At 52.2% G+C, this 13,489-nt stretch overlaps 6 protein-coding genes across 6 annotated transcripts; 2 read left to right on the top strand and 4 right to left on the bottom strand.

Annotated features, from left to right (window-relative positions):
• Positions 1–1,920: 1,920 nt before the first annotated feature.
• On the top strand, positions 1,921–3,797 carry NUU61_003646 (sugar porter family MFS transporter; the record flags this gene model as incomplete). Its single annotated transcript, XM_056654228.1, has 2 exons — positions 1,921–2,566; positions 2,626–3,797. 2 exons carry the CDS (start codon positions 1,921–1,923, stop codon positions 3,795–3,797), a joined length of 1,818 nt encoding a protein of 605 aa, XP_056512255.1.
• An 839-nt stretch (positions 3,798–4,636) lies between these two features.
• Positions 4,637–5,599, top strand: NUU61_003645 (uncharacterized protein; the record flags this gene model as incomplete). The annotated part of the gene is made up of 2 exons (XM_056654227.1): positions 4,637–5,268; positions 5,326–5,599. 2 exons carry the CDS (start codon positions 4,637–4,639, stop codon positions 5,597–5,599), a joined length of 906 nt encoding a protein of 301 aa, XP_056512254.1.
• A 765-nt stretch (positions 5,600–6,364) lies between these two features.
• NUU61_003644 (putative C2H2 finger domain protein (Kin17)) lies at positions 6,365–7,449 on the bottom strand (the record flags this gene model as incomplete). Its single annotated transcript, XM_056654226.1, has 2 exons — positions 6,365–7,069; positions 7,141–7,449. The coding sequence occupies 2 exons, from the start codon at positions 7,447–7,449 to the stop codon at positions 6,365–6,367; spliced, it is 1,014 nt and encodes a 337-aa protein (XP_056512253.1).
• A 515-nt stretch (positions 7,450–7,964) lies between these two features.
• Positions 7,965–10,171, bottom strand: NUU61_003643 (uncharacterized protein; the record flags this gene model as incomplete). Its single annotated transcript, XM_056654225.1, has 3 exons — positions 7,965–8,551; positions 8,607–9,999; positions 10,061–10,171. 3 exons carry the CDS (start codon positions 10,169–10,171, stop codon positions 7,965–7,967), a joined length of 2,091 nt encoding a protein of 696 aa, XP_056512252.1.
• A 462-nt stretch (positions 10,172–10,633) lies between these two features.
• On the bottom strand, positions 10,634–11,330 carry nctB (negative cofactor 2 transcription regulator complex subunit NCB2; the record flags this gene model as incomplete). Its single annotated transcript, XM_056654224.1, has 4 exons — positions 10,634–10,753; positions 10,819–11,078; positions 11,219–11,245; positions 11,309–11,330. 4 exons carry the CDS (start codon positions 11,328–11,330, stop codon positions 10,634–10,636), a joined length of 429 nt encoding a protein of 142 aa, XP_056512251.1.
• Positions 11,331–12,223: 893 nt separating this feature from the next.
• On the bottom strand, positions 12,224–13,176 carry NUU61_003641 (SDR family oxidoreductase; the record flags this gene model as incomplete). The annotated part of the gene is made up of 4 exons (XM_056654223.1): positions 12,224–12,260; positions 12,322–12,692; positions 12,771–13,084; positions 13,137–13,176. 4 exons carry the CDS (start codon positions 13,174–13,176, stop codon positions 12,224–12,226), a joined length of 762 nt encoding a protein of 253 aa, XP_056512250.1.
• Between the last annotated feature and the right edge of the window lie 313 nt (positions 13,177–13,489).

Genomic DNA, 13,489 nt, shown 5'->3' with positions numbered 1-13,489 from the left:
TGGTTACTCCTTGAGCTTCAGGGAAATTAGTTATGTAGTAATTTCAATTTTTCCCCACGGACATTATTTCAGTCGGGATTGTTTGTGATCTATAAGCCCTGCAGTGGTCCCTCCCATATTGCCCCTTTTCAGAGTTTGTACGGATAATGATGTTCCCAACTTGGCTCCTCATCGCCACAGCCGATCACCTCTTAAAGCGGCATGTGGAGATGAGCGTCGCAATTCCCCCTGAACCCTTGACCCAGCCAAAACCATCCAAGTGTTGATCTGCGCTTGACAGTCTATTTGAAAGGGTCTCTCCCTGGGTGATAAAAGGAATGAAATAGAGAGGGTAAGCGATTGTATACAGCGAGTTCTCCAAAGACCCCGTGATTCAAATAAAATATGTTATACACATCCAGTCGATGAATCACACAAGATTCAGGAGAATTGTGCGAAATCGCAAAGGGAAATTGATAGCTTGGCCTCCTTCGATTGGCATACATCCATGGATACAGTAGGATTGGCCGTTTTCATGATGACACCGAACCCGGCAATTTGCGGTCTGGTCTCGGTCACGGACTAGAATTGTTCCATCCCGGATCACCCCTTGATTTGACGCCTTATATATTAGGCATTCAGAAGACACTGACTATGGCCTGAGGCATTAATTCATCACAGATTCGGATCATTAATATTCCATTGGGGTAGAAGTTATGCCTTATCGAACAGGCAGAACTATCAGGCATCACATTTTGGCCCTATACTCCCAGCGGATCAGGCCTCGCAAGAATGACTCCTAACCAGACCCTGACCGCGTTGATTCCGAGTCAGCTTGATCGGCACAACTCCGTCTTTTTCTGCCCTCTATCACTTGGCCTTCTCATCATTCGCCGCTTTCTTTTTTGCTTCTGCTCCTTCTACTTGTTTTTCTCGCAACCCATTTTTGCATGGTTGGCGAAGAGTTGGCATCAATCGGCATGCCTCATCTTATGACTTCCCATTATTTTACCCTCAAGGGTTCTTTGGGGGAGAGCCTCGGTTCAAATCTGGGGCCCCAATTCTGAACCAAATTTAGTACCTCCCGATGTCTCGGGTCCGTTGGCGCAGATCTACCGGGGCGGCAGGATGAGCGGATGCGGCCCGTTACGCCCGAGAGAGACGGCATTCGGACTGGTGATACCCCAGCCTTCGGCATGGACACGCCCCCCCCCCAAAAACATCTCCAAAAATCCCGCAGTCCCCTTTTTCCTTGCCTTTTCTTCGGCTATCCTTCTGGAAAAATCGGATGCATGCTCGATCCTCTCGGGCGCGGCTCTACAACGCAAATCATCGGTAGCCTTATGGGGGATCTACCTTTACCTTGCCCCCCCCCTGAAGCAGCAATCACAACATCAAGCTGGTCTTTGCTGCTTCTCTCTATCCCTATCCACCCGGAGCGCCCGACTCCTTCTCGTTGTCTGCTGCTTGGGACCAAGACCCCATGACGTGAGCCATGGCCGGGGATACTCCATATTCGTGCCCCGGATCAGAGGATCAAGAGAGCAGCGGGATGGTTCGCATTCGCTGAGTTCTTGGCATCACTGTGCATGAGGCATTAATCAATGCCCAGCAGGCAACCAAAGCCCTAAGATCATCCATTCAGTTTCCTGCAATGGTATATTCCGCTTCCCCAGACTCAAGGCCAAGTCCGCTGTGTCTCGAGTCTTGGCAGGATGGTGGATTCTCAGAGACGCCCGGCCAGATGGGCGCACTCTCGGCGAAATCGCCAAGCCTGATCACAAGAAGCCCAACAGGAGACATAGAGGGTGACTACGAGGGAGCTTGTGGTCCCGGGCTGCCCAACGATGAAAAGTTATAAAAGCCACCTTGAAACCCGCGAGCCTTTGGCATTAGTATCAAGTTCGAGGAAAGCAAAGCGCACTGGCAATCCTCTCCATCATGTCGACCTTCACCTCAGACAAGCCACAGGCTACCTCGGAGCATGTAAATCCATCGGATTCCGGATCCTCGCCTCCTTCGTCCCAGTTTCTGTCCAAGGAAGAACGAATCCAACATGAACGCCAGCAAGGTGGTGTCCCTACGGGCATTTCGGGCTTTCTTAGCAAGATGGGAGACCTCCCAGAGTGGAAGGTTGGGGGCTCGCTCTTGCACGGACGATCTCTCAACTGGTCGATTGGCTTCGTTGCGAGCTGCGGATTCTTGATGTTCGGTTATGACCAAGGTGTACTCAGTGCACTTCTCACCCTGGATTCGTTCCAAAAGAACCAGGTCCTCATGACGCCTCGGGATCAATCCAACGACCTCTGCTGGTTGAACAACCCGGATAACACGATCCCCGATCCGAACTATTGTACCGGTGATGCCAATACCCAAGCCGCCGGAGTCGCCATCTACCAGATTGGATGCTGGTTGGGATCGTTGCTCATTCTCTTTTACGGTGAGGGATGGGGTCGAAAGTCCTCCACGTTTTGGGGTTCGGCCATCATGATCATCGGCACCATCATGCAGGCAGCTTCATTTGAGTATGGTCTTTTCGTGGCAGGTCGCGTTGTGGGCGGCATTGGTAATGGCATGGTGACATCCAGTAAAGCATCACAATCCAACTCAATCAACATTGCGATGCTGACTTTTCTCCTTTTCCAGCAATCCCAACGTGGCAAAGCGAGTGCGCCCGTCCTGAGCGACGCGGTGTCTTGATCATGCTTTCTGGGGCGCTTATTTCGTGCGGTGTCATGATTGCTTACTGGGTCGACTATGGCTTTTATTTCCTGAGTGGCTCTGTGCGCTGGCGGTTCCCTCTTATGTTCCAGTCCTTCTTCACCATTATCGTCATGATCGGACTCCTCTATCTGCCCGACTCGCCACGGTGGCTGATCATGCAGGGTCGACGCACCGAGGCTCAGAACGTCATTGCCCGTCTCCTGGGCAAGGAAGAGGACGACCCTGAGGTTGTGGAGGAGAAGCGGAACATTGTTGAAGCTCTTGAAGCTCAAAGCAAGGGTGGCGAGTTCAAGATGACGGAACTTTTGACCAACGGGCCATCGCAAAACATGCGCCGTTCGCTGCTCGCCATGATCTCGCAGTTCTTCCAGCAGATGTGTGGCATCAACCTGGTTACCTACTACGCGACTTTCCTGTTCGAAAACTCATTGGGATTCGGACCTTCCATGGCCCGTCTGTTGGCTGCTGCCAATGGCACCGAGTATTTCTTTGCGTCGCTTGCTGCGTTGCCTCTGATTGAGCGAACCGGCCGACGGAACCTCATGATCATTGGCGCCTTTGGGATGGCCGTATCGATGGCGATTCTGGCGGGTGCAGTCTCTACGGGAACCATAGCCCCCAACGGGGCCCCGGTGCTGGAGCCCAAGTACGGTATTACGGCGACCGTCTTCTTCTTTGTCTTCAACTCCTTCTTTGCGATTGGCTGGCTGGGCATGACCTGGCTGTATCCGGCAGAGATTACCAACCTGCGCATCCGTATCCAGGCCAATGCGCTCTCGACCAGCTCCAACTGGATGTCCAACTTCCTCATTGTGATGATCACGCCGCCGGCCTTCAAGAATATCGGATACCAAACCTACATCATCTTTGCTGTTTTCAACGCTGCGCTCGTTCCTTTCGTTTACTTCTTCTTCCCAGAAACCAAGGGCCGCACGCTCGAGGAACTTGATCTTGTGTTTGCGAGCGCCCATGCCAAGGGCATCGACCCGGTCAAGCAGAGCTTGACTATGCCTTCTATCTCTGGGCCCGAGCTCGAGCAGGAACTGAATCGTTACTTCGGCCCCACGGACAGCGAAGCATCTCAGATGCACTAAGGTTGTCAAAACTCCCGAGGGCGCGCTTGTTCACAATACTATTCTCTGTTGGCTGTGCCACCAAACAATCCTGGCCTCGTCTTTGGGGAGAGGCATGAACAGCTGAGAGGAGCTCACGAGAAACTTCATGGTGACATGATGTTGAGATATAGATGGGATAGGACATGGATTTTATGGATAGAACTAGATTTGGGGTTTCTTTTTGTTTTTCGCATGGCCCAGGGGGCTTGGACTCTTGGGCAACATGGGGTTGGAGTTTGTTTTTTTTTCCCATAGAGGAACAGGCGAAACTGTCGATTTCAACCACTCTTTTCTCAATCTCGTGCAGATTATGTATAGGAAGTAGACTATATATTTCTCTCGACCTGATCGAACCATATTCAAGTCATTTGCAATCGGAACCACCGAGCCCTAACGAGGAGGATCCCGCCCGCTCCTTGAAGCTGCAATGTGATGTTTAGCATGCCAGGGAGACTTGTATTTACATGAATTTACATAGACTTGCATCTAATCTATCCTATATCAATGCAGCTGTAAATATCTCTCATCACCCAAACTCGACTCGTCTATATCTCTCTCGCGATGCTAAGCTTGCGGCATGTGGGGTTCCTTGGAGATCCCACATGGGGCTCGCAGCTCTCCAGCGGTGGGGCCATATATCGGAGTGGCAAGGCAGGACAGAGCTCTGAGAGAAAAACAAGAATAAGCAAAGAACCACAGAACCACAAAACATCCAAGGAATCCAAGATGAGCCGCTGCAAGCCACCGACGGACATCCCGCCCATGAAAGACCTGACGACAGAGAACATCACAGAGAACGTCCACATCGTGAACCGACAATGTCCCGACCCACGACTCCGATATCTACTCGAGCAGATCGTGACACACCTACACGATTTCTGTCGCGAGACTCGACTGTCAACAGAGGAGTGGCAGACGGGGATCCATTCCTCACAGAGGTCGGACAGATCAGCGACGAGCTGCGGCACGAGATGATCCTGCTGTCGGACACGCTGGGCGTTAGCATGCTGGTGGACGCGATCAACCACCCGCGCCAGGCGCCCGCCAGCGAGGGCACGGTGCTGGGCCCGTTCCACACGCACGACGCGCACGAGAAGAGTCTCGGCTCTGCGCTGCACAGTGACCCGGACGCGACGCCGCTGCTGGTGCTGTGCTCAGTGGCCGATACCGAGGGCAGGCCGATCGCCGGCGTCAAGGTCGATGTCTGGGAAGGCGACTCCAAGGGCTTCTATGATGTGCAGAACCCGGCGCGTGATGGGCCCGATGGTCGGGGCGTGCTGCACTCTGATGTTGATGGCCGCTTCTTCTTTCAGGCTATTGTGCCCGTCCCGTACCCGATTCCGATGGATGGGCCCGTCGGTAAGATGCTCCAGAGACTCGGCCGCCATCCGAACCGGCCGGGCCATGTGCATTTCATGTTGGATAAGCCCGGGTTCGATTTGCTGGTAACGTGGGTGCCCTGGTAGTTTCACGAAGACGGGGATTCGTTTTTGACTGATATTAACAGTGCCCTCTATCCACGCGGTGATCCCTACGAAACGTCGGACCCGGTGTTTGGTGTCAAGGAGTCGTTGATTGTCGACTTATTGCAAGTAACGGACCCGGCCATGGCGTCGAAATACGGCGTCGAGGTTGGCACCCCACTGCTGACGTATGATTTTGTGCTCTTTACGGATCAACAGGCTCGGGACCTGCGCAGACAGAAAGCCGTCGAGGCGATGGAGAAACAGAAGCGGAAGGTGGTGTTTCATAACGGGTTGCCGGTGCCGGCGGAAGAGTAATTTAGAGGGTCATTTATTGGTTTAAGTCATCAACAGACAGACCATGAATATTTTATAGGAATTAATCCATCACAAATTATAAAAAGAGAAAAAGCAAAAACAAACGGCCCGAGCCGCGGATCGAACGCGGGACCTCGCGCAGGAGTGCTTAGGTTTTGGCTGCCCTAAGCGCGAATCATACCACTAGACCACCCGGGCTGTTATCATATCTGGCCGCGTCCATTTGTGAACTCGGTGCGAGCAGATTCCTGAGGCACTTCATATGTTGGGATAGCAAAGGCCTTATACAACGCTTTTTCGAAGTCCTCACTTAGCATACTGATCAGATTATGCACTTAAGTACAAAAATGCGGGTAGCCAATGTATTGGACCAAATAAAGAGAGATATCACATGCTGAGATTGAGAGCTCATGAAGATTGGACATGGTCGCGGTGAGTGCCCAGTATATCTGGTCCACAAATACGCGTTGTGATTATCCACAAGCTCTAAACGGCATATCAAATTCCCATAGATAGCATCTGGAGCGCAATCGCTCGGGGAGATCCAACTTGTCATGACCTGTAGACTTGTCTCAGACTCAGGGCCAAGGGCACCGACCGGTCAGGAATTTCCGTAGAAAGACGCAGGACTATCCATCCGATATTTGGACCGCATGTCGATGCGGGTGTGATGAACGACGCCACGGGGTAGTGCGGCCATGTCGTGGTCGAGATTGGTAACTCGGCGCGGGAAATCAGATTCTAGATATCTCCACAGAATATGCTTCACGAGATCTTGGACCGCTTCGAGTTCGGAAAGCCGGAGTCTGGACGTGACCGCTTCCGCTCCATGGCTTCCATCTCTGCTTTCATGATCCTCTCCTGCTCTGTCATCTTCTTAGGGGGCGCCAAAACAGAGCCCTTCTTGCCCGCCAAAGGGTTCTTTTTCGCCGCCGAGGCAAAGACGTTCTTCGGTTTCTGTGCTCCGAAGGACATCGAGATTTTAGCAGACGTTAAAGCGGGAGCCTGGGTAGACGAGGCCGGGGCATCGGTGTCCGTTGTCGGCGTCTCGGTGGCGGCCGCAGGGGTCGCATCTTTCGTATCGGGGGACTCCGTAGTCGCTGGTGGAGAGGGAGGCTTTGTATCAGGCTTTGTCTTCGAGCTCAAGCCAAAATTCAAGGTAATTTTCTCGCCCTCTTCCCTCTGCAAAAGCTTCGCATTCGGGTCTTCCTCTTCTTCGGTCTTGGGAGCTGTGCGCTGAGCCCGGTTGATCTGATCCTGAATCAAGCGCTGCTCCCGCTCCTCGTCGCCCTTGTCTTGGCGCTCCTTTTTCATGACAGCTTCACGTTTGCGCAACGTCTCGGGGCTGTTATCGATCCACGCGACAAACAGACCCTTCTCGGTTTCCTCCACACGACAAATCCCTTCTCTCCCGAGGTGCGCAGCAAATGACGAAAGGCTTTTCCACTGAGTACTGTTCATGTGAATGTGCTATATATAACTAATTAGCATCATCGTTGACCAAACCTTCAGTAGAACGAAGAGCGGAGAATAAAACTCACATTTTTGTCCCTGATGACTTCCTGATAGAAGTGGTTGACGTGGACTGGCTTTTCGCCATGAGTAGTCTTGAGTAAATCCACGAAATTCTTCAGAAATTCCCGGCTGTACTCCTGGATATGTTTTCGAGGGTCTTCGCCGATCAACAGCATTCGACGAACGTGGCCCTCACTTTGGGTGTGGAGTTTGAAGCCATTCTCGTCGGGCAACTGCCGTTCACAAGCCTGACAGTACCACCGAAGGCGACCCAGGCCCTTGGACCTCATTTTGTTGCTGATCGCCTTCGTGCTTCCGGCCTCGGCGCGCGGCATGGTGGCTGGGGCGGAGGGTGTCGAATGAACTGGATGAAGCTAAGTGTTGAGGAGGTAAACCAAGAACGCCAAGTTTCAAGTTGAAATGTGCTTGGGATTGGTCGGGGTTACAATGAGATGAGGAAGAAATGAAATGAGAGTCGCAACTCAAGATGTGGCGCTGGCGATAAGTCCTAGATAGCGACCACGTGACTCAATATGTATGAAGGCTGTGTAGGCCGATCAGCGGTCTTCCAGTTCTTTAATGAGAGATACTCGGTAATAAGAGACGTATTTCGAACGAATTGATTGAAGCTCATTGAGAAATATTCGACCTAACTCCCAATCCTACACCTGCTTCCTGCTGCTTTTTCTAGGAGGCATTCATAGCATACATTACAAAGACACAAGAGAGATCTTTCACGCGCAAACCAGCCACCTTCGCCGAAAGAAGAAATGACTATTGTCCAGAGACAAGAGAAGAGGAAAGTAAAGCTCAACGCTCAGTGATGGATCCTTCAAGCGTCCAGATCCCATTACACGGTGTACTCGTGAATTGCCGATGGCCCGCTTTCGTTGTACTCGACACGGCTCATATAGCCCTTGCTGAGACCCTGATCAACCACAAAGAACACCTTGGCAGCCATCTGGGCACCAAGGAAAACGGCCTCTTCCATACCGTGGCTGCCGGGGGTGGACGTAGCAGCACCTCCGGGACCGGAGCCTGCAACACCACTTGCGCTGGCACCAGGGCCGTTGAGGTTGCCCTGATCCTTGAAGTCGGGGAAATACTCGGGGGGCTTCAGAGTCTTGACGGAAGTAGGGTTTTGAGAGTGGCCGGTTGAACGGTAATGTGAAACAGCGTTGGGATCCATGGAAGGCGTGCCCGGGGGCATATTTGCCATGCCGGGGTTGTTATGAGTTGCGGCAACAAGCAGCGGGTTGACGCCATGCGCTGCCGGATGGTACATCGGCCCGGGTTGGCCCATGGAAACCGGTGTGTTGGTGCCACCGGTGGGGAGAGGCGTGGTAAAGGCGGATGGAATCTCAGATGTGAAGATCGTGGCGGAGGGAGACAGGATGAACTTCTGGGTGATGACACCAAGCAAAGCCTGGACGAAGCCTGAGGTCATGTTAGCGAGAAAAAATCAGCAGAAAAAGTGGCCTATGATGTTTACCCTTTACTTTGCTGCCATTTCCAACGATAATGAGAGAGTCCCAGAGCTCGCTTCGTTTTGTAGCATCTGGGACGGCGAGAATGGTATGATGGATCTGGGTTGCAATGTCCTCCAGGATCATGTTGCTGAGACGATCCCCGGTCTGCTGCCGAGGCGTCGTCAGAAGAAAGCGTTCGACGCTGACTTCAATCTCACGCGATTGACGAATGTATCGCTTGGAACCACTGGCAGCAGCATTCTCTTCTTCCAGCTGCACAAACTCTTCGAACTGGAACGAGGCCTTTTCCTTCTTGGAATTGGGAAGACGAGGCTGCTTGGGATCGACTGCACCCTTTTTGGTCGTCGACTTCTCCTTCTCAATGTTGGCGAGGTATTCATTGGTGTCGCCGCTGACAATGGCCGCCACATCCAAGACACCCTCTTCTTCTCCGTTACCACCCTCCGTGCCTGTTTGAGTACCATCTCCTGGCCCACGGGGTGCGGATTCATTTCCTGCGTCTGTTGATCCAGTCGAGGCTGCAGTGGCGGGGTTGGCACCCTGGCGAGCAGTGGCCGCGGCACCAGGCAGTGGAGTTCCCGGGGGAAGAATCTCGGTGATGTTGCTTCTCTTGAGCTGCTTGCACATTTCCCGGGTGAATCCCTTCGAGCCAAGCAGCTCTACGAGTCGATCGGTCATAGCATCTCCACCACATCCTTCCAGTGCAATTCCCCGGCCGTGTTCGTTGACCACGAAATCTGTGACGGCGGTCACATCGACCTTTCCCTTGCCCACGTCAACGACAGTCGCAGTCGATGTACCGTAGCCATAACAGACAGCAAGCGCAGAGTCCATCAGGCTGAAGGCGGGGACCTTGAACTTTTCAAAGACGAACTGGGTAATGGCCTCGCGATCGCGCGCAGTCCAAACGGGCTCGGCGATAAGTAAGATCGGGGTGTGGAAGGGCGGGCTCAGGGCATTGTAGATATGGGTCAACAGAGCAAAGAAGCAAGGCCAGTCGACGATGCGCCCGTTCTCCATGGGATAAATTGCGCCCTCATCGGAGGCGACGTCCTCTTCGTAGTAGACCTCTTCCACCGTCTGCGTTGATTCCTCATTGGCCTTTTCTGCCTCGGTGCCTTCACCACTTGGCTTCTCTGCAGATTCCGCATTCGCGGCCCCCTCTTGCCCCGGCTTGGTGGCATCTTTCATCTCCACGTCCTCCTTCGATGCCTCAGGCGCAGATGTGCCATTGTTGACCTTGACTTGCTGGCGCTTCTCACGGATACGATATGGCTCATATTCTCCCGTTTTCTCTGCGGGAAACATGCGCGTGGGGAAACGGCATCGCGCGGGCGTGAACGTTTCGGGCAGGCCGAGTTGCGCCAAGGTCGTCTCCGAACCTGGCGCAATTAGCTGGAGGGGAGTCAGTCAGCAGAGCTCTCATATCCGAAGAAAAAGTAAGATGATTTCATACTAGGATGTGCTCATCCTTGAAGGGAGGCATTTCGGGGGAATGGGGTGGGCGTTGCTTGCGCGCGGAAGCTCTGCGGTGCGACTTGCGCTGCGAGGTCCTGGCTTTGGCCATGGCTTGGCACGAGCATGCAGGTCACGTGGGGGTTTGAGGTATGATAGATGCGAGGAATGGCGGTTTGGTCTTTTAAACCGCCACTGAGGATTCATTTGTACACTTAGGCCTCAGCCTCGCTGCCTAATTGATTCATGTTATTGTAGGCTAACTGATCAATCGCATACCAGGCCCCTCTGCGGGTCCAACCATATGGAGCCCTCGCACATGCTACTTCTACAGGATTTACTACACATTCAATCGACGCCATTATCCCGATGTACAACGCAAAGGCAGCCCATGAAAGGATAGTCGCCTTGGTTTCTTCTTAAGGCCAGCAAAAGACCAGAAATCAGAAAAATATTAAAAACCAGGAACCAAGAAAATAACGCCAGATCCATCCCCAGTCCGTGCATCATGTAAAACGCCCAGCGTCCAAATTTTCTCCATGACCCGCATGGGTTGTCTGAGGGAGCCCGATGGTTACTCCGGTCCTGCATTGTACTTCTCTGTCGCAGACCGGAATAGTTCCTGCTGCTGGCGCAGAAGTTCTTCCTCGGACAACCCACTTTGCTCCATCTTGCTTTGCTTCTTCTCGCGAGACTGTAAACAGGATATGGGGTTAGTATTCTCAGTAAGCTACCGCGGTCAAAAGGACTTAGACGAACCTTCAGCTGCTCTCTGTGTTCCCCTGCAACAGCGAGCACCTCGGGAATGTAATCTTGAAACCCGAGCTCCTCCAAGGCCTTCTCGACATGCTCACATGCGATGGTTTTCTTGGCTTCCTTCTCGCTGATGTCGTTGGCCTCAGAGGAGATCAATGTGATAAACTCGACGCAGCATTCCATGAGCAGATCGCGCGCGTCCTTAGAGAATGTCTGCCCGGATGAAGGGGGCAAGATTTCTGTGATGATTTTCTGGACCGTCGCTGAAAGATATCGCCAGGTCAGCTAAGATCGAAAGGCGCGAGAACAATAGACACGCGAAGTCGTGTAAGGGCATCTCGCATTCATATCGAATGCACTCGCACAAGGTGCATTGCATCGAGTAGAGGCTTCGAAGACATACCTTTCGGGAGCGACAAGTCATCGTTTGCTGTTCAAGCAGGTCAGTTCTCGATTCGCGGGTGCAACCAAGACTCGAGAGAGCTCGACTTACAGTTGAACTCGCGATCGGACATGGTGAATCAAATCCTCGGGGAATATCAGAATGAGAATGCAGTTGAAGATTGAATCTGAAAGAATAGAGCCAGAGGAGAAGTTCTCTTGGGGCACAAAGTTTCTAACTGATCCTCTCGCAACAATCAGGTGGGCCAAGGCAGCCCGTTCACCTCTTTTGCCGGCAGGACCACACCGCCCTGGGCCACTTTTGTCGCAGGTTTTTTTTCTTCTTTTCTTCTCAGCTTCTTCCTTCTCTTCATCTGTCTGATCCAGACACGAAAACTCTTCAAAATGGGTTTTCCTTTCCCTAGGGATTTACACTAACAGTGTACTAATGGTATGCCTTTGCATTGTACTATTTTCTTTTTTTTTCTTCTATTTTCTATCGTGATGAACCTTGTTGTCGCCCCTATCATACAATCCATGGTGACCTACCTGTCCTAGCCAAACGGACGAACTGATACTTGCCTTGCTTTCCTCTCACTATCCCAGTTTTCATGTGTCGGGATCATGTCGCTGACATTCGGAAGCATATAGGAAAACAAGTTCATAGCCTTTTCAGCAAACCTCGATGTCGAAATACTATATGATTTGATGATATCCAAGCTTGATTCATGACTGTAGTACCGGCGTCTACTCAATATATGTTTAAGGTACGCGAAGAGTTTTTCTCAGAGTTTTGATTCCCAATTACATGATGATCACCCTACATTCCATGCTAAGTATGAAGGTGTACTGCACCTAATGCTTCTAAAATGTAACCTGCTTTTCATCTTTCGGCTGATTTGTATCCTGTCATTTTACATTGAACTTGGATTCTTGATGGTTTGGCATTCGATACTGACCTGCTGTACAGTGCAACAGATATCCCCGGATACACTCGCTATATTTGAGAATAAAAAATATCTACATCTTATGCCTGGAAAGCCTCGAGCTCCTTGTCGTTCCATCTGTTCAATCATTAGCACAATTCGAGTAGTCGTAGGGCTTGATAGGGGGTTGCACACGTACGAGAGAAAACGACCACTAAGGTCCTTGGGCGCATCCAACACCAGCTTGGCCATAACATGGCCGGGCTGTTCCGGCTCGAGGAGCTTGCCGTCCTTGTGGACCGTCGTGAACTTGGAGTGCATCTCCGCGTCGAGGGTCGTGGCGTGGTCCTCGCGCAGCTCGCGTTGCATCTCGGTGTTGACCATGCCGGGTCGGACGGACACCGAGGTGATCTCGGGCTCTTCGGCGCCCAGGCTCATGGCGAAGTTGTTCATGGCGGCCTTGGTGGCGGCGTACAGAGCCCAGCCGCGGTACGCAGAGACGGCTGCCCCGGACGAGGTGAAGATGATTTTGCCCTTGGACTGGCGAAGGGCCGGCAGAGCTGCCTTGGTCTGTTGTATGTCAGTGAAATGCATGTAAAGCTTTTTATTTGATAGAGAATCGAAACAGAAGGAAAAATATCCACGTACAAAGGCAATCAAGCTGATGAAATTCACGTCAAAGCCCTGCTTCCACTGCTCAGGCTCGGCGTCGGCAATCCTGCCTACCTGGCCCAGGATGCCGTGGTTGAGGACGAGTCCGTCAAGCTGCCCGAAGGACTTGAGAGCAAGGTCCACAGCCTTCTGGGCCAGAGACAGATCAGCCAGATCGCCGTTCAGCACCTCGACCTGCTTGCTGTACTGCGCCTTGAGCTTTTGGAGGGGCTCCAGACTGCGAGCAACCACCACCACATTGTGGGGTTGCGGTGCCGTGAGCAAGTACTTGGCCACGGCCAGTCCAATGCCTAGCGGGAAATCTTAGCATGAAAAGACTAGTGGAGTTGGAACAATGGATACCTCTTGAGGCGCCAGTGACGATGATGGTCTTGGCTGTCATGGTTGATGGATATATCTTGGGTCGGGTGTCAGTGATGCATAGTCATACCAACCAGAGTACTGGTACCTCAAAAAGCTGCAAGACTTACTTGGCAAGACGATAATGCACAAGCAAAGCGCTTGATAGCCAGAAGAGCAATGCTGATCAATAAACCTGTTCCGGTGGGCTGTTGAGTGCGGGGCTTAATAATCTTGTGGGATGTTGGCAAACGTCATGCGTGCCACGGTTTTCTCGGTGACTGAATCAACAAAGATTCGAAGATATGATACTCTCACCTCAGATAGGCTGAAATAGCCTTGGTTTTGATTACAAT

Source organism: Penicillium alfredii, assembly GCF_028826965.1.
Source record: "Penicillium alfredii strain IBT 34128 chromosome Unknown utg000005l_segment0_segment0, whole genome shotgun sequence".
Classification (NCBI taxonomy): Eukaryota; Fungi; Ascomycota; class Eurotiomycetes; order Eurotiales; family Aspergillaceae; genus Penicillium; species Penicillium alfredii.
The sequence above is the reverse complement of the archived record's forward strand: the minus strand, read 5'-3'. Positions and strand labels throughout refer to the sequence as shown.